We start from the raw sequence: 27,610 nt of genomic DNA on the forward strand, positions 1-27,610 counted from the left end.
GAGCTTATTTGCAGTTCTCGCTCCTATGGCAACCCAATAGATCAGCTTCATGAATATGCACAATGCCACAAAGGTTGGGACGATGGACCCGTGATGTCAGCGCTTCTAGGATGCTGGTGCTGTTTGCATGATTGCATTGCATTGTTTGTAATTGACAACAAATACGGATCTGAAGAAAGAGAGGGTGTCTCGTTTTTAATGACCTCCCAGAATGTCCCATCGTCCGTCACGTCCCTTACCTGGCATGTGGAGGTAGCTTCATGTGTTTTTTTTATTTTGCGCTCATTGGATATTGAGCATTCCAGTGCCTTTCAACAGGAGTGTGAGGCTGCAGCGCGGTGTGCTGTCAGAGCTGCGCGTGAAGCGTATTTCAAACGTCAGGTAACATTTGAGACGATCCGTTTCCTTCAAATGCACCACATCCACCCATGTCATGTGCACTAGTGTAAGGCTTGCGGGGTTTTTGATTAGCTCCAGACAGTGCGCTTACAGTCACCGGTGGAGAGCTGTGTCATCCGTGGCAATAACAGCAGTAAAAATCCTGTTTTAGATTTTTTTTTCATTCATTTTTCCCCCTGAAATTAGACGATATTAATACTACAATGGACCGGTTACATTCATCCATGCGTAAAAGGCTCTACAGTTTGCCACAACACATTGGACAGAAAGCCTCGATCATTGACGAAGGAGAAGACGGCGACAAGGACACCAGAAGGAAGAGTATCAGGATGAAGCAGTTACCTTCGCCGTCCTCCGCAGGAAGCTGCAAAGGCATCGGGGAGACCAAAAGCGGAGACGTGATCGTGGAAACGGACATCGGGAGACCCATGAAGACCAGCTCGAATGGGGACTGCAGGAGGTTTGGAGACAGTCTCTCGTCCATCACTGGTCGACATGTCCACGACTCAGACTCTGCGGAAGAGAGGCGCCTAATCACCGAAGGGGATGTTACCCCCGGCGCCGCGAGCCCACCGGGAGCTCTAGATTGTGGTTCGGAACTGGGAGCGCATGGTGGAGGGGCACAACAGGCATCTCCGGATGAGCAATCGGGCTTCATAAAGTTGGATGGCATCGATCAAATAATGTCGGACGACGAGAGATTGTACCAGGCTGGTTTTATTCATAGGCAATTCGGAGCATTGCTCCAACCGGGGGTCAACAAATTCTCCTTACGGATGTTTGGAAGTGAAAAGGCGGTAGAAAGGGAACAAGAGCGGGTTAAATCCGCAGGATTTTGGATAATTCATCCCTACAGTGATTTCAGGTAACTAATCACACAATGGCATTCGCTCAAACTTGTGTGTTTGTTGAAATCTCTCTGGTAATGTGAGTTCTCCATTCACAAATTCAAAAATAAGTTAAATACCTCGTGGATTTCTGGATGCATACAGCAGCAAAATTGCGCGCAGCCAATATGCATGGGTCATCTCTATTGCCCACAATTTGAACTCGAAGTGAATGCATTTGAGATCATGAAGGATTTGTTAATTAACTTTTCAAATGGAATTATATTAAAATGAGACTGTCTATCGTAAAGAGACTTGTGTTAACTAGCATGACATAAGAAACAAACACAACACGAAAATAAACAGTCTGTTTCTGATAAGTTAATCGTATTCAATAAGTGGGCACATAACATTTCGAAATATCATCTTTAACATAATTTTAATTAAGGGGAGATAAAATATAGTCATTTATCTGTAGCCTAATTAGTTGCATTGAATTCAAGTCAATACAGCTTCCGTATGATTGCGTTGTCACGTTTTCTGATTCATAAAATTGTAGGGTAGACCGGGGAACAATCAAACACTTTTTTCGCCTAGGCTAATTAAAAAAATATATCCGCACATTGAAGCAAATGTTTTTCAATGCTTGTCTTTGCTATGACTAACATCAGTACAGTTCTACGATTGGCTATTACAGTTCATTCGAAAGCAGCGGGAGTGAAACTGATCCAACGTGCCCCAGCTATGGGGCAAGTTTAAACAGATCCTGGGCAAGTTGAAACAGCGTCCCAAATGTCGGAAACCGGACTTGAATAAGGCAAAAGCTGATGAATCCAACATTTCTTACAGTTTACATTTATCATCTGAAAACTGTCTTGTAGAAATTGTCTATAATGGTGTCTGTACTAACCGCATATTTATACGAACTACTTGTACTCCAGCAAGGCTCACGGTTTCTGCTTGATCGTGACATGTGTCTATACAATCATATCAATCTTATAAGATTTAAATGTATACTTTTTTATTTACATATATTGAATCTATATTCAGAGTCTGTGGTGGTCACATATCGTCCGTTATAAAAAAATACCTGAACAAACATTACTTTCATAGTGCTAAAACACAGATTTCTTAATAACTCTCAATTATGTTTTCAAATTGTCCAGCCACTCAAACACGAGAAGTGCATTGCTATAATACATCAGTGAAAACAAACCCATCATACTTGCATGAAAACTATCCAAAACTATGCAAAATCCCCATGTTTAAATATGCCCCTTGTTCATTCCCGGCCTCCCCTATCTAGTATTTCCGTCTATATTAAAAAAAAATGCCCTGCTTAATACATTTTTTCAATGCATTTTACATTGCAGTAACATTATGATTGACATTCACTACATCATACACTGTTTAGGATTTTAATGTTGTTTCTAAAGAATCTGGTTGTGAGTGGATCTGTATTGTTTCGCAAATGTTATTCTTGATTTTGTGTGTAAAAATAAGTGCAAGAAAACACAACTTTTGTATGCAGTGTGGAGCAGACCTAAAAGAGAACAGCATGAAGTGGTACATTAGGGTATAAAGACCTGGCCCACGAAAGTTAAGCGGTCTTTGTCTTTAACTGGGTGGAAGAGCTAATAACACTAACGTTGTGTTTAGTTTGGCCAGTGGCTAATGTGTATGTCTATGCACAGTTTATTTTGAATACTGATTTTGAGTACTTCCTGTTGAAAGTATGGTCGAGGCGACCGACAATACAGACCCCATTCTACAATAAAGGGAGCTTGTTAAGGACTTGTTACAAATTGGTTGCAGCGGTGGGATTTACACAGTTCACAGTTGGCATTGTAGACCTAGCTGCCGAGTGCTATGGAAGAGGAGGCCGAGTTTGCTGCAGCAGGGTCACCACAGTTCCGTGAGAGCAGAAGGATTGACAGCCCAGTGTTCCTGCCCGAGTCATTAGATGGAGACAGTGGAGAATGGACGGCATGGAGAAGTTTGAACTGGCAGCGGAGGTAAATTCATGGAGTCAAAGGGACCCTTTGGATTTTCTTTTTTCGCTTACGAAGGAACAAGCACGGGACATTTGTGTTAGTTAAGCGCCAGACAAATAGGGGGATAATCTTAGCTTGAAGGTTTCAGTTTGAGCCTGTGCTGCATGGTGTCTGGAGCCATGTTGATCTCCTCGATAGGAAACGGACGTCAGAGACTTTGGGCATGACTTCGCTGACTCGTTTGCAAGGCCTACCGAGATTACAGCATGGGCACTCTGAACTGACTTGCCTGGGATCATCTTATCACTCATATAGGAAATGGCATCCGTGTACAGTTGCGCTGCAGCAAACCAGAAACATTGGAAGATGCATTTGCCAATGGAATTGAAACAGATTAGGCAGCTTGAAAACAAGGTGACGAACAAGCAAAAAGCAAGCCTTTGTGGGACTAGGGAGGGTTCACACGACACCATTACCACTCCTTAGGAAATGCGTCAGACAGTGTGACAGCATTACGCAACTGGGAACTGAGGTGCGACAGTTTTCAGGTAGACAGGAGTTGAATGGGAACCTCAACCCAAGACTGAAAAAGAAAACTTCTACTTTAATTGGTAAAGAGATCCCTTATTTTGTGTGGAGGGGCTGGGGGAGTGTACAAGGTTATTATTGGTAGTGACACTGTTATTAGGACTGTAACTGCTATCATCAAAATGTAACTTTTGAAAGGGAGCACCAAGGATTATAAATGAACACATTATTTCAGAAAGAAGATGAGAAGGTGAGCAGAGTATGCCGGAACTGGTCTCCTTTCCGTTCAACCCATCCTCACAAACCCTCCGCGCCCTACAGTCTGAAGAGCTCTTTGCGGACTTCAGCTCTAAAGGAAAAGTTGGCCAGCTTCTTGCGAGAGCGGGTGTTCAGTTGGACTACCTCCCTCCATGCACCCGTCCCTCAGAGCAAACGCTTGACGTTTGCCAAGATGCCAGACACAGAGAAGCCTTGGGAGGAACTCAAAGCGAGAACTGCTGAAATGGAGCAGAACGCACTCAAGGCAGTAATCGACCTGGTTGAGGTCTGTCAACTTGTGGACCTCACCGAGTTCCTGGAACATCGTGTTGTCGAGGAGTGTGCGGCCTTATTCAATTCCCAACGGCACATACACGAAGACACAGAAGAGCAAGCTCATCCAGAGACTCCCTCTGCAATCCGTTGATCTCCAGCAACCCTACACCGATCTCATCGATATGGGCATTATCTGGAGGATGGCAACTCCATCATTAGAAGATTGACAGACGCAACATGGCACCCTACACACGTGGTCACACTACGTCCACAAGGTGTAATCCATCATTCTTGCCCGCTATGGGCTATCAAGAGGGAGCAGGAGATGGTCTTATGCCGTGGCCTGGTGACTGATGAGATGCCAGACTGTATTGTGCAGCTGCACTGTATGTCAGGCTGTGATGCCAACTCAGGGCTCTACGGCAAGGGTAAGAAGTCGTTGTATGACCAGGTGGCGAAGAGCCCTGTGGCACGACGACAGCTCTCGAGGTGCGGAAGTAGCCTTGACCTTGAGGAGGAGGTGGTAGAGGAGCTCTTCCAGTTCACACGACATGTCATCCATGTAGACAGAAAGAGTAGCACCATGGCTGAGGCCCGAGCAGCGAGGTGGAAGACACCGAAGAACAAATCATTCAACCATCCCTCCAGATGCAGATAGCCTCCACCAACACTGCCTCTGTGTAAACTACTTGGCGTATCTTGTGTGCCACCCCTCCAAGAAGCACCACCCTGCACCATATGGCTGGAAGTTGGTGGGTGGTCGCTGTCGCCCTGTGCACCACACACACAACCTGTTCTCCCGACACATCTACCTGCACCAGGGCCAGCTGAGGAGACCGAGGAAGATGAGAGCAAGGAGGGGGAAGCGGAGGGAGATGATGATGTACAGAGGAGGAGGGGGGATTCATCGGAGCCTGATGATTCAGAATCGAGGCAGAATGCTCGTATTTCTCAAGGTCATATTGATTCATCAGTTACAATGTCATAACAATGTCAAGTATGACACGAAAGCATAACTGCATTCTAACTCTGTTTCAATTGTGTTTTGATTGTCAGTGGTCTACAGAAAATTACAATTTTCAGGGAAAAATGATTTTTTTCAACATGCTTTTAGAGGTTTAATTTTAATAACTGTAACTTGAACAGTTTTCAAAATAACTTATTTTGTAATGAGTTTACTTGTCATCCATTCATCAATTACTTTATTGCAAGAGATCCTTATGGAGGGAGTTGCTTTAAGTTTTTGCTTTACCGGTTGGTGGCCATCTTGGATTTCTGCATGAAAATGATGTTGTTACGTCAAGCTGATGTCAGATTCGGAATCCTCATGGTCAACTTACCCGGCCTCGACCGTAACTTTGACAGGAAATACTCACAATCAGTACAAAATAAACAGAGAGTACGGATGCACATTAGCCACTGGCTAAAAGAAACACAGCCACTTGCCGGGCTGAAAATGCCCTGTTCATAAGAACCTCACTGTTTACCCACCGTTAGACTGTTAGCTCTTCAACCGAGTTAAAGACAAAGACAGACTTAGCAGCAATGTATAACTTTATGTTCTCTTTTAGGTCCTCTCCAGACCGCTTACAAAAGTTGTGTTTTCTCACCCTTATTTTTACACACAAAATCAAGAATAACATTTGCAATACAATACAGATCCATTAACAACCGAGTTCTTTAAAAACTGCATTAAAATCCTCAACAGTGCATGCTGTAGTGAACATCTAGCATAATGTTACTGCAATGTAAAATGCATTTATAAATCTGCAAAACTGCCTATATTTTCAGGGTGAATACATGAACTTGTGACAGTGCATTCGCTGGCGCCCCTAAGTGGCTTACACCCTGAACAGCAGGCATCACCAAATACAGCACTGTCACAATATTAATAAGATGTTGTAGCAGCAATTCATGGCAAAAGTGCCGGGATAACCACATGGAACATGCATTCAACATGTTTAGTCTTCATAATGCTCCACAGCCTGAATTTACACATTCGACATTGACAGTGTAGCTGACCAGAATTTTACATTACATTACATTCATTTAGCAGATGCTCCTATCCAGAGCGACGTACAATGAAGTGCAAATCAGAACCAAGGACAATTGAATTGCATTGAAGACCCTAGAGGAACGTACAGTTCCAAGTCCTAGAGTGATCATATAGAAACTTGAACCCTTGAAGAGTAAATCAACTTCCAAGTAGCATACCACCATTGACAACTAGAATACCCCGAATACTAAAATAATTATACGCAAGTGCAATTATAACCTATAGCATACATTGTTAGAATTGTATCCATTCAATGGCTATGAGATCTAGCACCTGAAATCCTACTCAACTGTTGTTTTTACAGACAAACCACAATGTGTTTGATTAAACCCTGTCCTTGAGAATAACATTGAATACATGCAGTTGATCCCAGACAAGGAAAAATGTTTAAAGCCTTTATACTGTCTTTCATATGACACAGCACTGTGTGTTGTCTAACTTTGACATGCCCATTAATTCTGCTGTCTCAGTGCCCGCTGGACCTGCAAGGTTAAGATAATGTGCTTTGAATACCGAGCTGCAAGCAATTTAAGGGATTTGTATTTTCAAACCACTCAATGTATTTAAGTCTAAATTCAGATTTGTCAACCTTGAAATACCAATTAAATATTTCAATTAAGATTGCAAATACTGCATTCAGAGATCCGTCTCCGAAATGAATCTCCATCTTGTGGTCACTGGTGGAATGTTGTCATACACCAAAATGTATGACAAGCATGTATTATGTATAAAAGCATAAATGTATAAATCAAAATGCAACATATAAATCTTTCATTTTGGGGCCAAAATTCACAACTCATATTTATTAAAAGGAAATATGTGTTCTGTCAACTTAACCTTGCCATGGTTAAAATAAATGTCATAAGTCCTCATCAAAAAATAACGGCAGTAATATAATTTTGTGAGGTAGTTCAGCTCAGTGGCATGACATATAAAAACTATACTTTTGACCAAAGCAAAATGTTGAATAATATATAATGAAAGTTCTTCAGAAAACAAGTGCCATTTGTTGGTCCATGCTGTGACATGGTCTACTGGTGTGCAGATTACATTGGTCCCACTTTACAAATATCATGCTGGGGCATGCGCATTTTCACGCTTACCATTTTAAATTATTAGCAAGTAACCCTCTGATTTGCTGTATATCCAACATTGTCTGTGACATCAATTGGAATATTTTCTCAATAGCACCATAATTACAACCATTTGGCAGTATTTATGTCTAATTCTGGTGTTACACAGCTTTGATATAATTTCTAGAAACATTTTTTAAAAGTGCAGGCCTGGCATTTGATCTAATATCCCTGTGCTTTCATCAATGTGCGATTATTACTTGTCGCAGTAATTGAAATAACTATGAATACTTCATTGGAAAATCAATTTGTTTAATCTTATTCAGTTTCTGAAACAGTAACTAGTGCTGTATTTAAAATGTCAATCATAGCCCCATTCAATGCTTTTCAATGGCATCCATTTTACCTTCATATATTACTTCAAATTTGCATCACGAAGCCAAGGAAAGTGTTTATACCCAGTAGGCCTATAGTAGGCCATAGGTGATATCTTAACTTGGACTTCATACTATAATCTCTGCCCTTTAATCTTTCTGTGCAATAAATTGGAAATCCTAAGGCTGTTGAATTTTTTTTGTTCACACATTTGTTCATAGTCATGATCATAAGACCAGCCTATTAAATCTTCCGTTTGATGATGAGGGTGATAGAGAAGCTGGTTATCACAAGCACAGTTTGTGGGTGATATCTAGATCCAGCAGTAGCCAAGTTTGACTTTATACAGTTAGCAGTGTTTTAATTAGACCTGGGCATATTGGGGGAAAAATTGGTTCAGTAGGGGATCATCTCCGAGGAGAACAGACTGATTTATTTAGGTTTTACAGTGACACTTGCATTACACAGACAGGGTTTTCAAAATGATTTTTTATTTTCTTAATGTCTTTCTCATCTGCCCATCTGAACACCAAACAGAAGATGTTACAGTTGACAATTATTTGTGTTGTTTTTGAGCCATACCATGCAGTACGTGGTCTGCAAAGTTGAAATTCAGGACACTTATCCCTGGTTATGGGTATGCACTTTGTTGTACGTTGCTCTGGATAAGAGCGTCTGCCAAATGCCATTAATGTAATGTAATGTAATGCAAAACATTGTCCATCCATGTGCGACAGATGTAGTTTGGCTGGTAAGCGAAACCCACGCAAGCAGAGTTGTTGATGAAAGTTTTATTATTTTCTTTTCTTTCATGATGATGTGGCAATGTAAACAGTTCAGCAGCAACAGGGTCCTCATACAGTCACACAGAAACACCATCAGTGAATAACATTACCAATGCAGGCACGCAATGTTAAAATGGCGTTGCTTCACACACAGAATAAATTATTATTGAATGTGATCCATGTGAGTGAAACAGCCATTTCTCCATCATCATCATACTCTGTTTCAGAGCTAACAAAATGTGTGCTTACCCATTCGCATTAAAGAAAGACCTCAGAGGATATGATGTAACTCACAAGATCCACATGAGCAGGCGGCTTAAGCCAACAGCCGCTGATTTCAAAATAATTAAAAAAACTAAATTAACTATGTGGTGGTCCTGGGTTTGAATCCCCGTCGGCCGGGGCCTCTCTGTGCGGAGTTTGCATGTTCTCCCCATGTCTGCGTGCGTTTCCTCCGGGTACTCCGGTTTCCTCCCACAGTCCGAAGACATGCAGGTTAGGGTGATTGGAGAGTCTAAATTGCCCGTAGGTATGAATGTGTGAGTGAATGGTGTGTGTGCCCTGCGATGGACTGGCGACCTGTCCAGGGTGTATTCCTGCCTTTTGCCCAATGTATGCTGGGATAGGCTCCAGCCCCCCTGCGACCCTGTTCAGGATAAGCGGGTTAAGATAATGGATGGATGGATGGAAATTAACTATGTTACACAGGATATATTTAATGTAGTGAAATGCGGTAGTAGTAAAAAGTTTGTATGAATTTGCGGTTTAATTTAATGCCACCAACAAAGTCCACCAATGAGTACATAAATTGTAAGCAAAATTAAGTTTGTCCGCATAAGTATTTTGTTTGTACTATTGACAATGGAGGGCATGGTATTTCTCAATCCTTAATGAACAAGAGGTTCATCTCACAAAATATATCATTAGCTTTAAATATACTTCTCTGCATTCTGCATTTGTTTTATGTCGGGGATGTCAACATATTTGCCATTTAATTAAGATTAATGAATGTCATCAGTATCTTATTTAAGCAATTCAAATTCTTAATTCCTTCAGACTGTAGTTTTATAGATTAATCACAAACGGCAAACTGGTCTAGTTTGCAATGGACTGGAGCTGGAAAAAAGTCTGTAATCAGTCACCTCTTTCTGTTCCCATTGACTGTGGTGAAGAATGCACATGACAATCTGTGATGAACATATTCATTGTGGTACAAGTATGTGTGTGTGGTGGTGGGGGGGTGTTCATCTATTATTTGCTACATTTATTCTAGAAAAGTTGTTGAACCCCGCTTCTAATTAGAAGTGACATACTTCTTGCTTTTGGCAATGAAAATGCCAATTCTCTGTCTATGTGGAATATTCAGTACGTGCTAAGCACCTCAGCCTCAGATGTATTTATTTGTCAGTAACATTACTGGTTCAGGAAGCATGTTACATTACATTACATTAGATTATTAGCATTTGGCAGATGCTCTTATCCAGAGGAACGTACAGACTAAGCAGGAGACAATGCTCCCCTGGAGCAATGCAGGGTTAAGGGCCTTGCTCAAGGCTCAAAAGTAAATACATAAATTGCAAAACATAATCTTAAATAAAGTCATCATATTTAGTATTTGGTTGCAAATCCTTTGCATTTGATGATTTGTGGCTACACTGGGATTCGAACTACCGACCTTGCGTGTCCCAGCCCTTTACCTTAACCACTACGCTACCGGCTGCCCGTGTTGAATGTCCTACTGTACTCCTGTACTGTAAATACAAGTGTCTTGTGTTTACTGTGCTGTTCTGCCATTGCATGTGCCTCTCTGTTTTTATTATTCTTAGCCTCTTATTTGTAATAGTAGTAGAGGCAGTGAGTGCAGTAAAGCATGTATATTTCTGCCCATAATTTATAAATTATTTCTTCTTTTTTTGGTGCTCCCTTTGTTCTTTCAAATATGGATGCAGAAGAGCACGCTTGTAGATTATCTTTTATGATATGGATAGAAAGAAAAATACAGTAATACAGTGCCTCCGCAAAATATTCTGAATAGACTGAAATTACTGTGAAGGAGGAAGAAAAGGTTTGAGGTGTTAACATTACAATTATATAGCGCTTTTATCCAACGCTACATAGAGTTGATTAGAGTAGGCAGGGGCATATCCACTCTGGAGTAATGTGGGTTAAGAATCTTGCTCAGGGGCCGAACAGCTGCACTTATTACAGCTACAGTGGGGCTGTAGCTGTACAGATGATATGAACCTGTACCAAAGTGATGGAAAGAGGACAGTGTGGAGAAAGAAAGGAACTTCCCATGATCCAAAGCATGCCACCTCATCTGTGAAGCATGGTAAACCTAGTGTTATGGCCTGGGCATGTATAGCCACCAGTGGACCTGGTTCAGTTGCCTTTATTGATGATCTGCTCAGTTTCTGCCAAGAGCCTCAAAACCTATTGGATGGCGGTTCACCTCACAACAGGAAAATTAGCCCAAATACAAGGTATTTTTCAGGGCCAAAATGTGGAATGTTCTTTACTGGTCAAGTTAATCACCTGACCTGAGTTGGTCAAAACTTGAAAAACCTTGAGCTGAGTCCCAGACTTCTGCCAGTCATCAAATGCAAAGGATTTGCAACCAAATACTAAATATGATGACTTTATTTAAGATTATGTTTTGCAATTTATGTATTTACTTTTGATCCCCTCAAATACTTTTGATCCCCTCAATCCAATAGGCCGGAGTACAGAGCCAAAAATAACAACACTGTCCAAATACTTATGGACTGCACTGTACATATACGTTCAAGCTGTTATGATGGCCAGGCTGGGCCTATGTTTAATAAGTGCCCCTTAAACACACAGTGCCACAAACAGCAAACGGCACGGATTTTAATCAAAATCATAGTAAATTCGGATTGTGCCTTTACTGTAGAACTAGCATTATATTAATTATTTATCATTTAGGGGCCAGTACGAAATTGAGCTACTGCCCCTCATCAAATATTTCAGATACATTAAGAAGGGGGAAAGGCACATTATCAGAAGGAAAGGGGATTAAAATGGCATCATAATCCAATCCAGGCTCATTCCCAGACCTAAAGCTGCGTAGCCTTTTCAATGCACATTTATAAACATGCAACGTGTTCACCAGTAGGCTCCGTTATTGCCAGCTGGCTAAATGGAAGCAATAGATGTCAGCAGCTATGCATGAAACAGTCCAGGAAATATCGCTGATGTAAAGGAGGAGGCTGGCATATTAGAACTACGCAGCAATGAAAAAAAGCTTGTTCTTAAGTGTTTTTAAACTGTCTAAATTTATCCTCCAAAGGGGGAAACTTCACTTGACGATTTTTATTTCAATCGTGCTGCATCACAGCAGGAGGAGGGTAATGAAAGAGACTTACGCTCAAAGCTTTTTAGGAAAGGCTTCATTAAGCTTTCTCTCTGTGTCTTTAACAAGATGGGACTGGGGACACAATAATAAGGGGAAGCCAACCTGTCCCAGCATGCCTGTCAATCTGTGCAAACACTCTTTCTCCCTGAGCCTGGCCTGGCTTCCTTTCACCTAGCTTCTCCGCCCGGGACCCAAGCGTTCATCTTACCCTCATGCGGCTGAAGCCGGCAGGACGAAGTGAGGTGAACCTTGAGCATCCACCGGTCCTCTCCCTCCCAGGCTCCTTGTGTCATTTGCTCTCAATCTCCAACGTATTTGTGCAGAAGTGGGGCTGTTTGTGGATGAGTGATTATATACAGTGGGCTCCAGAATTATCGGCACCCCTGACTGGCAGAACAAGTAAACGATAGGACCATTATCTCTGTTTCAATGGCAAGCATTTTGGTGCTGTATTTGACCAAAACATTTGATTTTGGTCTCATTTGGTCTCATTTGGTCATTTAAAGGATGTTTGAACAGGTGCTGTGGTCAGATGAGATCAAATTTGACATTTTGGTCAGATGGACAGGATGGGTATATTTGGCGTCAAAACAGAGATGCATAAAAGGAAATGTACGTCATACCCACAGTGAAATTTGGTGATGGGTCAGTGATGTTTTGGGACTGTTTTAATTCCAGAGGTTCAAGGGCACTGGGTAAAGTGAATGGCATAATTGATTCCACCAAGTATCAGGCAATTTTGGCTGACTATCTTGGCTGTAGTTGGACTTTCCAGGAAGACGATGATCCAAAGCATACCTCAAAATCCACACAGAAATGGTTCAGTGACAACAAAATATGTGTTCTACAATGGCCATCTCAGTCACTGGACTTTAAGTCCATGCTGTTATCCTGCCAGAGGTGGATGCACCGAGTATATTTATATTACATTAAAAGTCCTGTATTTGTCATGTTCAGCATGTTGATTTTATATATGTCTGTTTTTTGGAGTATTTTTTGTGCATTGCCAGTCAATTCAGGAGCCCTCTATTTGTTGGGGATATTCTGTGGGAAGTGGAAGATATTTCCTCCTGGTTGCATATTTTAACGGCTGTTAGTTCAGCTTGCTTCATCTGGTCTTGATGGGATTTATTATTTTGATAGTTGTAATTAAAATATAGTCGAGGGGGCATTAATATATTTAACAAGCTGTAAAATTCTGATATGAGTTAGGCATGGCTTTCTGCTGCAGAAGGATGGCCAATGGCCAAGCCGTAGCAAATGTGCCTTAATAGACTATGTTTCAATACACACCACATATAAAATATGATAGATTCCAACATGTAGGGTCCATACAGGTTGAAGCAGAATTCACCATGATGTATAAGTTATTTACAGGGTTGCAGTTGGGGATTAACCTCCAAATGTAGAGATTGCAAAGAAATTGTGCGGATATACAGTAGTTTCAGTGCAAATAGGTACTGCATGGGGGAAATGATACATTAAGGATATTGGAAGTACCTTTCTCAGGTTGCAAAGTAAGGTTTCTACAGTAGCCAATGTCCTGTTTTTTTACAATACATTTTTGTTTCATACAGATTAGTAAGGCTTTTGACAGGGAATTTTGCACAGGCTGAATTCATCCATCTCAGACCGAAGTAATTTGCGAGCTTTTATTGGGTTTCTATGGCTAATTTCCATGGGCAACGAGTTGCACTGTGCCCCGTTTCATATGCAAAGCAGTCAGATTTTCCCCTTGAATTGAGAGCGTGTAACCATGAATATTCACATTGGAGTAGTTTATTGGCAGTTTTGATCAGCTAGAGCTGAAGTAAGTGGCATCCCATATTTCGTCTTTTGGTGTCAGTCGCTTTGTGTCAGGTCTAAACGTCCCATCAAAGCTCCTTGTGATACAGAGTTTGGCCTGACAAAGCGTATAAATATTTACATTCAAAGTGTAGTGTCAGGGCTCAGCACAGGAGCAAAATATCTTGCCATCTTTCATCTTGCATCAAAGGGCTCCCTATCCAAGGAAAAACAGAACTATAAAAAAGCGTAGGTGAGCAGCTCCCTTTAGCTACTAAACCAAAGCTCGCCTGCTTTTAAGGAAGACTCCTTTGTCAGGTCACAGATAATGTGTGAGCATTTACTAAATAGATTTGGTGAAGGGCAGTTTTAAGGGAAATGAGGATACACAGCACATAAGGAAATCCCAGACAATAAAATAATGGCAATACTGTTAAAACACTAACTTTGAAACCACAATACTACCACATGGGACAGCAAACTCCCCCCAGTGAACTGCCTTTGAAAAGGAGTTATGAGAAGTTATTCCCGTTCTGCAGTTACTGCATTTAGATCACACGCAGGTACATAAAATCATAACATATTCTTAGAGAGGTGTTCCTTTATACTGTAAAATATTTCTTAAAATTTTAGACGCCACACAAAAGCAGAGATTTTTCTAGAATGGCCTTGTAGATTTAAAGATACCAATGAATGGCTTGGGGATGACTTACGGTAATGAAGTCAATCCAGCCCATTCATACAGAAAACAGGTGTGGGTACAAGTATCAAATCACTATACGCCATGATAAACTAACAAACATCTTGCATTTGACTAAATTCATGACTTGCCTGAACAAGAACACTGATGAGCTGGAACCTCCCCCAGTATTTCTCTCTGGGGTTTTCTTGCTGTGAAACCCTTAGAGCACACCGTTTGAAAATGAATGCTTTATAGATCCAGTAAATGTATTGCCATTTTAATTGTTCAGCGCTGCTATGGAAAGGTTTGGCACAGAATTGGTCAGTGCAGTAAATGTGATAACTGGGTTTTTAAAACCACTTACCCATTTTTTAAGTCATATTGGACACATTCATGTGAATGCTGCTATGGAGAGATGCACATTGAAACATACTCAGAGACCGTTATTAGCCATCTTAAAAGTAATTAGCCGTAGTAAAGTGTCGACCAGATCAATTTAGGATTGTGCTCTTTACTGCGTGTTATCCTGTTACTGTCATGTTTGGAAAATATTGGTGTTGTCAGTCAACATTATGTCAGTTCTGCTCATGATTTGGGAACCTCAAGGGATTATCAAAATATCTCAGGGGATATTTAGAAGGAAATGCAACTGTCTGAATGCGAATTATTTACTGTGCAGGCGGTCTGGGAATTGTAAATTATGAAGAAGAATATATGGTGGATGATCCACTGGAAAGTCTGGTTTTAAGAAAATCAATGTTCATTTTGGCTCTAGCAATGTATGTTGTCAAAGCCTAACTTACTACGTACTCTTAGTTACTGAGAGACACACTGGCATGTACGCAGCTTTCATCTTGTTGTAAAGGCAAACTTCACTCAGTGAGAACATCATTAGGTATTTATTACACTTATTTTTTTACACTTATTAGTCTTTACACTTACTGTACCCTATCCACTTGGAGACTTGAGGCATTGTCTGTTTACATATGCTCTTCTGCATACCACTGTTGTAATGTGTGGTTATTTGTGTTACAGTCACCTTCCTGTCAGCTTTGACCAGTCTGGCCCTTCTCTTCTTCTCTCTCATTAACAACACGTTTCTGTCTGCAGAACTGCTGGATGTTTTTTTTGTTTTTCGCACCATTCTCTATAAACTCTAGAGGCTGTTACATTACATTACATTATTGGCATTTGGCAGACGCTCTTATCCAGAGCGATGTACAACTAAGTGCCTACCCATAACCAGGGCTAAGTGCGCAGAAAGACCCTAGAGGGAAGTACAATTTCAATTGCTATCATGCACTGTTGTGCATGAAAATCCATGGAGATCAGCAATTTCAGAGATGCTGAATCCACCCTGTCGGGCACCAACAATCATTCCACGGTCAAAGTCAGTTAGATCACATTTATTCCCCATTCTGACATTTGGTCTGAAAAATGTCTGAATCTCTTGACCACGTCTGCATGCTTTCATGTATTTACTTGCTGCCACGTGATTGGCTGATTAAATATTTGCATTAACGAGCTGGCGTACAGGTATACCTAACAAAGTGGTCACTGAGTGTATGTGCTACTGATATTGCCAGACAGTCGACGCACACAACTTTGTTGAGAATGCTTTTGCTCAAGCTCTGGACTACAGCTCCCAACCAATACTGAAATATTGTTCAACATATTGCTCATTGCACAGTTGTCTCTCCTGGTTACACACTGAATTGATTTGCCTTGGCTCTCCTGGAGCTGCTGGCTTGTCATTGGGAGATTTATCGAAAATTGAATAAAGTCCCACCCCCACCCCCCCTCCCAAAACCCCTCCCCGCATTTCTACCAATAGTGTTCTGTGTCACCCTGCCCCTGACTGCACTGTTAAGCAGAGCCTTCCTACGGTTTGTGTTTGTCCACCACACTGGGTGCTGGTCTGGGGTGTTTTTCTGTCTTGTTGGTAAATGAGTCTTTTTTTGTTGTTGTTTATAGGCCTACATGGGTAAAGCAAGGGATTACCGAATGTCCTGGAGGGTCCTGAAAGTGGTGTAATCAGAATAGGCCGACATGCTCGTCCAGAAATATTATATAGGTGCACACATCAGAGGAGATTATTACAACACAATTTATTTAATGGAGGGAGGATGGGAGGGGGGTGGGGGGGTTGGGGGGGCAGGCAGGCGGTAAATGAGACAGAGTGATTGAAATGTACCACCTGACCTCGTGACAGTCCTGCAGGAATGAGGACATGCAAACATAGGGCGCTGGGCAGGCTTAATGTGTGGATGTGCATTTCTCATTTGTCTGCAGTAGCATTTTTCTCCTCGTGCATTGCAGCAAATAAATAAGTATATACTGCAAATGACTTGAAAAGGGCTGATGCATTCTAATGTGATCGCAGCGTGTAGAAGACCAGGTTTGCAGGTCCGGTGATTATATTGATTTATGTGACATTTACATCTTAGTAGAGGAGAAAGCCACCTTCATTCATTTCCTGCCTCGTACAAGTCATTTCTTCTCAGTTTATATCAGGTCTGTCTTTGATATACACTCAGTGACCACTTTATTAGGTAGACCTGTACACCAGCTTGTTAATGCAAGTATTTAATGAGCCAATCATGTGGCAGTAACTAGATGCATAAAAGACGGGGTCACAAGGTTCAGCTGCTGTTCAGACCAAATGTCAGAATGGGGAAGAAATGTGATCTAAGTGACTTTGACCGTGGAATGATTGTTCGTGCCAGACAGGGTGGTTTGAGCATCTCAGAAACTGCTGATTTCCTGGGATTTTCAGGCACAGCAGTCTCTAGAGTTTGCAGAGAATTGTTTGAAAAACGAAAAACATACAATGAGAAACACGTGACTGAAAGAGGTCAGAGGAAAAGTGTCAGGAATCTAACAGGAAGGTGACAGTAACACAAATAACCACGCATTACAGCAGTGTTATGCAGAAGAGCACAATGCATCAAACCTCTAAGTGCATAGGCTACAGCAGCAGAAGACCAATAAGTCAAGTAAAAAAATAAGTAATAATTATCTAATAAAGTGCTCACTGAGTGTATACCTATTTTGTGTCCACCTGGCCTAGCTAATTTCTTTTCTTCAACTCTTAATTACCGTGTATTGGCTCCACCGGTTCTAACAGTAAATGGCATGTGCATGTTTCACTATGTTTTGGAAAGCTGAAGGCAAAAATTTTTAATTTTCTTTCGTTTATCTGTTGACAGTTTCTGGCACGTTTCATAGATATTTTGGCAGTGTGCTGTATAACATTTAGACTGCCTGGAACATTTTGGGGCTGCTTTAGAAGTATCCTGCCCCAGGTCCTACATATTGACTGTCTGGGACCACTTATATTCTTAAAAGTCATTTTTGGACTAGGCAGAAGGAATATCGTAAGTTTCCACCCCAATTGGTGCTATACTGTAGGTAGGCAATAGGTACATAAAACTGTACCGTAGCCAGAAATATATAATTAAATAGTATCTTTTTTGCTTGGAAAGCTAGTACAAATACTAATACAAATTTTCAGGGAGAAAGAAGAGATGGTTACAGATAGAGACAGCATTACAGTACAGGGAGTGTCACCTCCAGGAATGCCAGGGATTTGTGTCAGGGTTAAGGATCAGCCGCCCTATTGATTATGCTGCACAGTTTTGCCCATTCTCTGCTATATTTCACTTTTATTTTGTAGTGGCATCTGGACCTCTGGAGCATACGAAGGAACTGCTGCTTAGAGCTCATGCCCTACCTTCTTCTGTGCCTCACTATTTGAGTTGACCAGTCACATTATTTTTGGGCTGGCTGACAATACAGAAACAAGCTTATTAAAATACATTAGGCCAAACCATTAGGTAGATTTGTGAGGCAAATGTCACCTTGCTCTCCCAACATCTCTACTGATTTGAACCATGAGGGAACTGAGAAGACGCCATGCCCTGACCTTAGCTGCTACAGAGAGTTTGAATCCAGCATACACAGAAAACAAAAAAAACAAAATAAAACAGCGCATGGCTGGCATGACTCACAGGAAGTGTTTCTACACCCCGATCGATGTGTTTGGCCAAATGCATGTTGGGTATCTGGGAGCCTCAGATGAATGGTCAGATGGACACATGTCGTCATCGTTGTTTTTGTTCCACCCATTGGGGAAGCCCTATTTTTAAACACCATTATTCACTTTCTATGAAAGGGCTATTCCCCCACCCCACCCCGTCATTTGTCATTTAGTTAACTTCCGTCACACATTTGATTCTTATGCTATCCTTAGGGCTTGCTGGTGAGTGAGTGGTGCTATTTTGAGTGTAGAAAGCAGAGAAATAACAAATAAACAAAATAAATCACATCTGATTAGGCTTAAACGTCACTTCATGCTCTGCTTTTGGAGTCGAGCAAAAACAGATAAGCGCAATATTGAGTCCCACATTTGTATTTAATTTTTGTCTGAACATTTCTTTAGTCTTAAGCTTAAGCAGCATGCAAAAAAGAAATGTTTACTCTTTTGTGCAAGCTTTTTTGGGGCTTACTAAAATGTGCCAACGGAAGTGATGAATTGAGCAACAGGGGCTGATTAAATACTTTCTTATTCTGGCTCCTCTGTGTCTTTGTTTCTTTGCTTCCTGTTTGTTTTGTTGTCTCTCTCTCTCTCTCTCCCCCCTCCCTCTCTCTCCCCCCCCTCTGTCTCCCCTCTCTCTCTCTCTCTTGCTCTCCTCCGCATATCAAAATCCCAGGAAAGCACACACGGCCTCTCATTCAGGCAAGTTCATTTACTGATTACATCACCTGGTTCGAGGAGATAATGCTGAGAGACATGGCTGGAGGTTGAAAGGGAGGGCAGTGGGAGGGACTGGTTGTTAGGTGGGCATGGGCAGTTTGGCAGGGACCACTAATGCAGCCGCCACGTTGGGCTTGCTGCTCATCTTTTTGGAGGAGCTGCTTTCTCCCTGTAGGGACACTGTGACTCGTGTGGAGGGCAATGCTTAGCACTCAACAGCTGGTAGATAGCGGGCCTCTAGAACCGACGCAAATTCCTGTGAGATAAGGCGATGCAGGGTTTTGCGATAACAAAGGAAAACACAATTAGTACTGTGCCAAGCTAAAACAAAAATGGTGGCAGTCCGTACAGTAGTTGGATGATGGTTTTTAATGAAACAATGAATGTGAGGTGAAGTAAAAACCGTATCATATTTAATTTGAGGGTATTTGCAGTGTAGGAACAGTCATATCCAGGCATTGTTCACCCATTTTATGGGACCTAAAGTAATTGGACAATTGGCTGCTCAGCTGTTTCTTGTTGCATCATTTGATCATTCACAGCAAAGTTAAGAAAAGGACAGCCTGTTGCCTTGGGGTTAAGGTGCATGACTGGGACCCACAAGGTCAGTGGTTTGATGCCCTGTGTGGCCACAGTAGGATCCACAGTTGCTGGGCCCTTGAGCAAGGCTCCATGGGGGATTGTCTCCTGCTTAGTCTCAGTAAGTCGCTTTGGATAAAAGCATCAGCCGAATAACATGTAATGGAACAATTTCTCATGGACAGATGAGAGAAAGTATTAACCCGCAACAAAGTAAAAGAGGAACATGTGGGGAAAGAAGGAAATTGCTCATGATCCAAAGCATACCACCTCCTCTGTGAAACATGTTTGAGGTTGTGTTATGGTTTGTTCATGTATGGCTTCCACTGGAACTTAATTTGTTTTTATTAATATTGTGACTGCTGATGGCAGCAGCAGGATTAATTCTGAAGTGTACCAAATCATCTTGTCTGCTCAGATCACCAAATGCCTGAAAACTCATTGGACTTCACCTTGCAGCAGGACAATGGCTCCAAACATTAAAAAAGGAACAAAGTAGTTTTTCAGGGCCAAAAAGTGGAATGTTCTTGGCTGGTTAGTGACCATTTTCACCATTTCACTTGCTGAAGATTGAGGGAAATAGTCCCTGAAACAAGCAGGAAGGTGCTTTTGGAGGTGGCTGCAGTACAGGCCTGACAGAGCATCAGAAGGAAAATAGCCAGTGTTGGGTGCAGATTTTGCAGATAGCCTATGGGCTGCAGATTTTGAATGCCAAGGATTTTCAACCATGTACAAAATACAACTTCGTTTAAGATTATGCTAATTTGTCCAATTAATTTTGGTCCCCTAAAAAGGGGAAACTGTTTGAAAAGGGCTGCAATTCCTACATGGATCAGCCGTTATTGATGCACAGTAAATACCAACAAATTAAAAGTGATAGTCATCACTTTAACCTCATATTCATTGTTTCATTTCAAATCCAATTTGTTGGGAGTACAGAGCCAAAACAACAACATTTCTGTCACTGTTCATAATACTTACTCGCGCATGGTACTTAACCTGATTTGCTCCAGTAAATATCCCAGCTGTGTAAATGGATGAAACGTAAGCTCTCTACGACGCCCAGGATTAGAACATCTGCTAAGCAAGTAAATAACATAACGTACTGTCCCAGATAAAAGAGTCTCTCCCCTTGCTATTACTCCCACAGACTGTTCTTTCTCCTTTTCACTTCCTTCTCGCTGTAAGGACAAGCTGCACCTATGATATCCGCAGTCACCCGCCTCGTTGGCAGCCATATGAAGTGCAGAGAAAGGCTATCAAGGCATTTGCTGTGACAGGGGGCGGGTTGGGGGGGGGGGGTTCTATCGCTGTGCTCTCTATGTTCGCAGACTCCAATGCTGCTATTGCAGAGGTCTCCTTCTAATCAGAGCAGACAGGGAATTTAGGGGCATTCCCCAACTTCCTGGTCGTAGACACTGGGGTCATCTGTTGTCTTTTTTCCTTTTATTTTTCACCCAAATGATTCTTCTCGGAATGCACGTTCACAAAAAACTGGTTAACCTCCATGAAGGAAGCATTTGAATGGACATTCATCTCAGAGCCCCTCTGTAGACCAATGGTGGTGTCCAACGGAGGGTATGAAGAAAGATGGTACAGGAGGTTCTTGGCAAATGCTTCTGTTACTAAAGCCAGCAACTGCTGGAGGGCTAAAAGCAGATGCAGGATGCTTGTAATCCCTGGACTCGTAGATGTGGACTCGGTCCACACGGGGAAAAGATGCCTTCCTGAGTAATCCTTGGAGCTTACCCTGGCAGGAACTTTCCTCAGCAGAGTTTTATAGGTAGATGAAATACAAAATAACAATTTCCTGGTGGCGATCTCATTAACGGAGCTTTTTTCATTTATTCGTGACATTAAGAACAGTTTACTTTCTCCCATCGATTTTGTTTCTGTAAACCCCCGACTGTGTCTGTGTTCTGCAAATCCATCTCTTTCCTCTCGCCCTGAGGTTAAAGAGATTTACTTTTCCCCCCTCATAAAATCTTCTCTGGCGACGGTGTTTGGGAATGATAAAATGGCAGCCATGTTTCTCCTAAATATAGCCGCCTACAGGAAGGCACCGACAGCAGCCGGCAAAGCACTTGCGGCAGGGCCCGCTGGTTGCGCTCGGCAAAGCCGGTGCTGTTGCGGCAGTTTATTTGAGCCGATATCAACAAAAGTGGGCTTAACCCCTCTCCACATGCCTCCCAGTTACCAGGCTGCCAGGTGGAATCCCCCGCACGCTGTGGGAACTGACCCCTATAGGGTCGACGTGTATTGAGCTCAAAGGCAGCAATTATTGCTACTTCCTGTTTGCAGGCGATTGACTCAAGCAATACCCTTCAGGCTGAGGCCTGTATATTTCCTGGGGCTCGTTTAACCTGCTTTGGAGACAGGCTTTCAGGGTTTTCCCTGAAGCTTGTGCGGCTACATTTAGCCCAACCCCCACCTCCCTGCCTGCCCGCCGAGTTGGGTTTGGCTTTAGGTTGTCAGTTCTGATGGAAGTCAGTGCAGATCCCATCTAACTGCTCGGTGTCCCCCACAGTGCGTACGCAACACCTCCGTGACGGGCTGGGCAGGCGGACGATTTATCCAGGCAGGCACCCGTGTCTCTGGCCTTCGCCCATCGTGCAGGACGGCTTCCGGAGCCCGTGGGCGGAACAGCACTTTGGAAAATTGCTCTATCCGTATCCCCAGCCCCACCCCCTCCCATGTAACTGAAACAAACCGCAACAACGACAACAAAAAACAGGATCAAAGCCACGCAAGAAGGGAATTTCTTTTCATATTCAGAAATAGCTTTAATTTATTCAGTAAGCCCTGGTGCTTTTCTTCCTGGTGTACAGGGTTGTCCTCCTTCAGTTTGTGAGACAGCCGGAACACGCTACATCCAGGCCTCTCTTTTAAGGTATTACACCCAAGTGGTGTCATCAGTCAGTTAAAATAGAAAGAAAAAAATGGATGGGTGACATTCCACAGTAATCTTTTTTCACAGGGAGTAATGACATTCCACCGTAGTCATAGATTCACCACAGTGACAACCATCAGACATGGAGCTCAGAAAGAGGGGTTTTTACCTCTGCATACGTTTGCTGCTTCATAGGGCTTGCGGTTGTAATAAGTGGTACCTGTAGGACGGCTTACCAAAGGCGAAGCGCCGCAGACCTGAGAGGCTTATCTTGCCGCTGAAGGCCCTTTGAGGGTGAAGGCGTTCGGCTGATATCCCTGCTCGCCGCCGCACGGGAGCCTGGGCTTGCGCTCTGTCCTTGGGTGCGCGGGAAGGAAAATGTCAAGGACTCCTGTTTTCAGAAGTGAGCAGTCGCTACTGCTGCTGGTTAAACGGGTGTGGAGGGGGGTGGGGTGGAGATGCAGGTGATGCGTGGGTGGGTGGGTGTGGGGGGGGGGGGTGAGCATTCCCTTCGTCTCATGTTCTGGAGGGACAGAAACGTTCTGAGGTATGACAACAGAAGTGATGTCATACTTTTTTTTTCAACCCCCCCGTGAACAAAAAAAAAAAAGAAAGCAGATGCCATTTCATGAATACACTGAGGTTCATTTTCTTTGGGGGCGGGGGTGCATGCATGGTCATGGGGGAATCTTGGGTTCTGCTTCCATGGTTCATCTGCCCTTCCTGTGTATTTATAGAACCGTGTTTCTTTTCTCCATGTCAGGCTCCCAATGCATAATAAAATACTGAAAATGGATCTCTGCTGTGTCGAGATGAACAGACTTCCATTAAGAGGCTATGCGGAGAACGCAGAGGCAAACGGGTGCACATGCATGAACTCGTTGCATATCACATGAGGCTCTAGCGTCGGGGTGTGTGACTGCTGTTTACACACACACACACACAGATATTGCTCTGAATTTGAATAGACTTGTTGTGCCGTTTGTGTCTCTGAACACACAGTGGGCCTCAGACAGGTGTGTTGTCGTCTCTCCCGTTTTGCCTCCTTGGGGAATTCTGACAGGAGTGTCTCTAACCCTTTTCATTCATCAAACTCCACAAGGAAAAGGAAAAAGCAAACAAATACTACCGTTTTTTCCCCTTACTTTTCCCCTGCCAGAGAGAAGAGATTTTTCATACCTTCTGAGGTTTGACCCAGTTTATGTACACAAAAGCAAAGGAAACCCACACAGAAAGAAGAACTGACAGAAACCCAAGTTAAGTGGCATTGTCATTTCTTTAAGATACAGGAACTCAAACAAGTGCCATTGTCATTTCTATAAGATACAGGAACTCAAAGAAGTTCCATTGCCATTTTTATAAGATGCAGAAACTCAAACAAGGACCAATGTCATTTCTATACGATACTGCAACTCAAATACGTGCCATTGTCATTTCTATAAGAAACAGACTGGCTTTGTTTTGGAATGGTTTCTCACTGGCTTTTGCTCATCATTATCCAGTTCTGTTTGTTTGCGTGGGAAGGATTGCGGCACCCAACAGATGTTAGCTTTAGCAATGGACTTGGAAAAACACCAGAAAACAAACATCATTAGTCATATACATGATTTTCTTTGGAATTTTCCTTATTATCTTGGGTTTAAAAACACAGAAAGAACAAACCTGCTGTCAAGAAGATCACATTGTATATAACCCTGCTTGACAGAACCTTCCTTTGAAGTTGTGGATACCATTTCACTTTGAAGAATTCCAATTACGCTGGTTCTTCTATCTCTCTCTCTCTCTCTCTCTCTCTCTCTCTCTCTCTCTCTCTCTCTCTCTCTCTCTCTGCCTGGACTATGTGCATGTGTGTAATTTGAAAATAATCCATGCGTATGCTCTTACTGCTTATTCACAATTGTTATGTGGAGCCCAATGTGTCTGCTCTTTAAAAAAAGTTTTTGCCGGCACAAGATTTTTCATATCATTTCTTGCCCTCATTGCAAACATAAACAGGATAACTAGAGCGTTTTCATTTATTTTGGCTTAGCTTTAGATTGGTTCTGCTGTGTGATGGATTTTCATGGAGGAGCTAAACTTGAATAATGCATCTGTACTGCGAGGGCAGGTTGAAAATGCTGGAAGCCAGTCCTCACACAATCTGGTGCCCCAAGGATAGATCACCCTTCATGCAACAGAATCAATCTGTGCTTCATTACAAAACTGTTGGAGCAGTGTTTAAAACCCAAACAGGAGACACTAAGAATAGTTGTGTACGAATAGCGGTCGAGCAGTAGTCGTTAAAATGTGCTCAGTCATTAAGGACATTTTATTATTCTCTCTGAACAATTAGAAGCTGATTTGGTCTTTGATTACTGGAGTCCTTATGATGGGGCTGGTTGCAGCGGTTGTTGGTTGGGGGGGGCGGGGGGGTTAAAGATATCAAGCAACAAGCATTCAAATTCCACATGAGTTTTCCAAAAATGTCCTGAAGTGTCCCCAAATCTCTCCAAACATCTGCATATCCAGACACATGAATGATAAGAAAAGCTTATCTTTCTATTAAAACAGATTTTTTGATATAAAATATAAAGACAACTAACCTTTACAGTTGTTTTATTCACTTATATGAAATATTTATATATATGGAATATTTTTTATAAAGCTCTCCAAAGTGTTCAAAAACCTGTCCAAAAATTATTACTCAACCTGAAGCTTTCTAACAAATCTGCATCACGTTTAAAATATAACTTTATTTCAAAATTAGGTCCACCAGAGCCCCACGTTTTCCAGTACAATCATTTGCATAGCTGTGTTCGTATATTCCTAAACTTTCCGTTGCCTGAACATTATACCATGTTGGAAAGGGTAGGAAACCCTATATAAGAAGTGTGCCATGTTTTACATTTGTTTGATACTGAAATGCATTTACTCAACAATAAATAGCAGTTCAACACGGCATTTGCTAAGGTATAGTCCTGGCAAAAACATGAGAACAGATTACGATTATACAGATTACAGATTATAATTAGCAAAAGAAACTGTATTTCTACCAAACTGGAAATATGTCGGCCAGACATAGAAAAAACAATGTGTTTATTCATGCAACTTCTGAATTGAATATTTTTGTTCTAATATTGGAAACATTTGACATAGAGAAATGGTATGAAGGATTGTTAGAATATGCCCTTTATTGTCTAAATCTGTGACCAGGTCAGGGTTGCCATGGCAACATGCCTGTTGTTGTATTGCCCTGCATTACAAATAAGAACCTGATAAGAATTGAAACTCGCTAGTGGATAGTCTTTTCAACATTCTGGCATCGGCGTTTTGCGGTTTTATTACATCACAGTTCTTTGTATGATATAAATATGAATGCAACAATAATTTGACATGTCAATGACTCAACCACAAGGGGGCAGAGTGGAAGGGGTTAAGAGTCTGCTGGTGAGTACTTGCTTACTCAAATAAACGGTCCCACTCCTTGTGTGAACTGAATATTTTTGGCAAGTGGGAACCTCTGTGGTCTGCAATAAACCCATGTGCCAATAAAAAAGGACACAGGGCAAGTTCAGTGTCTAATGCATTTTAACCCATGAGACCACCTTTTAATTTGAACACTGGTGTATCATGCTATCTTGCCAGTGCAGTGTAAAAGTTCTACATATGGGGCATAACCATACATGACTGATGGATGGATTGAGAGACAGAGAGAGACTGATTGTACAAGGTATGGCATTTTTAAAGAAATACAAATGGGCATCTGGCAAATTTGCATTTCCCTGACAAGTGAATCAGACATGACGAAAATACTAGCTTTCCGACCTTGACTCAGTGGTATTGAAGGGAATGAAAATGGCCAATCTGATTGGCTATAATGAAACCAAATCTCCACCACGATTTATTCCTCTTAAACCAACCGTCACAAAATTACCGAAATTGAGTCGGACATGACTTAATTTTCCAGAGCCGCGCGTCATCCCTACAGTTTCACAGTTGTGTCTTGACTGCTAAAATAGGGTCTGCATGTTGCTTTCTATAGGACTGTGCAAAGGGTGTGGAAAACATGATGTTGAGTAATGACACTTAGTATGAGTTATATGTCAGAATATGTTGTAGCATTACCTCAGCCACAGTTGTGCACTGTGAGTATTAAGGTTATGTTCCACCGAACGTAATGAAGTTCATTCAAGATGGCAGTCTATAATCTGAACAAATCATTATAATTATTTCAGATTCAAAAAAAAGTATGTTTGTAGATTGTTTTGAGCCTTTTTTTTATCACCAGTACCCAATTTTCATTTTTCTAGACATTTTGTATTTCTCATGAAGAAAAATGATGAAATTTCAGGATCTAACAATGAGATTTGGGACACTGTACCCACTCCTGAAGCTTATAACAAAAGAAGAATTGGCTCAATACACTCCCCTGGAAATGGAGTAAAGGTCTACAAAGTTTCATGAGGATAGGATGACTATGCACTGAGAAAAATGATTCCAAAGATATAAGGTGTTCAAAAGACGCCTTATATATTGATAAATGAGAAATCATCCTAAAAGTGGTATTATCCTGAAAATTGAATAGTTGAGGGATGATTTGCAGCTGTAAATATAAAAAGGTAAATTAGATTTTTTTCAGTCAAACAGAACCTCAATATAGTATTGATAGAGAGCAGTTTCTTTAAAGCCGAAACAAAAGTTAGAGCAGCACTAGCTTCTGCAATATGATGTGTACGCGAGTGAAACGGCCAAATTTCTGATGTGCGGGACACCTATTTGATTGCCGTTAAATGAGGAGGGGGAAGTAGAGCTGTATCCTATGGGGTACACTCTTTATTTTATTTTTATATTCTGTACTGGGTGGCACGGATGGTGCAGTGGGTAGCACTGCTGCCTCACAGCAAGGAGGTCCTGGGTTCGAATCCCCGTCGGCCGGGGCCTCTCTGTGCGGAGCTTGCATGTTCTCCCCGTGTTCGTGTGGGTTTCCTCCGG

The 27,610-nt window shown here is 42.0% G+C and overlaps 1 protein-coding gene across 1 annotated transcript in view; it reads left to right on the plus strand.

The window, feature by feature from the left end:
* Nucleotides 1–602: 602 nt before the first annotated feature.
* hcn4 (hyperpolarization activated cyclic nucleotide-gated potassium channel 4) overlaps nucleotides 603–27,610 on the plus strand; it is a 68,339-nt gene continuing 41,331 nt past the window's right edge. The window contains exon 1 of the mRNA XM_061246974.1: nucleotides 603–1,264. Within this exon, the coding sequence (XP_061102958.1) occupies nucleotides 603–1,264 (662 nt within the window). The remainder of the gene's footprint in view (nucleotides 1,265–27,610) is intronic.

This window comes from Conger conger, chromosome 6 (assembly GCF_963514075.1).
Source record: "Conger conger chromosome 6, fConCon1.1, whole genome shotgun sequence".
Taxonomy (NCBI): domain Eukaryota; kingdom Metazoa; phylum Chordata; class Actinopteri; order Anguilliformes; family Congridae; genus Conger; species Conger conger.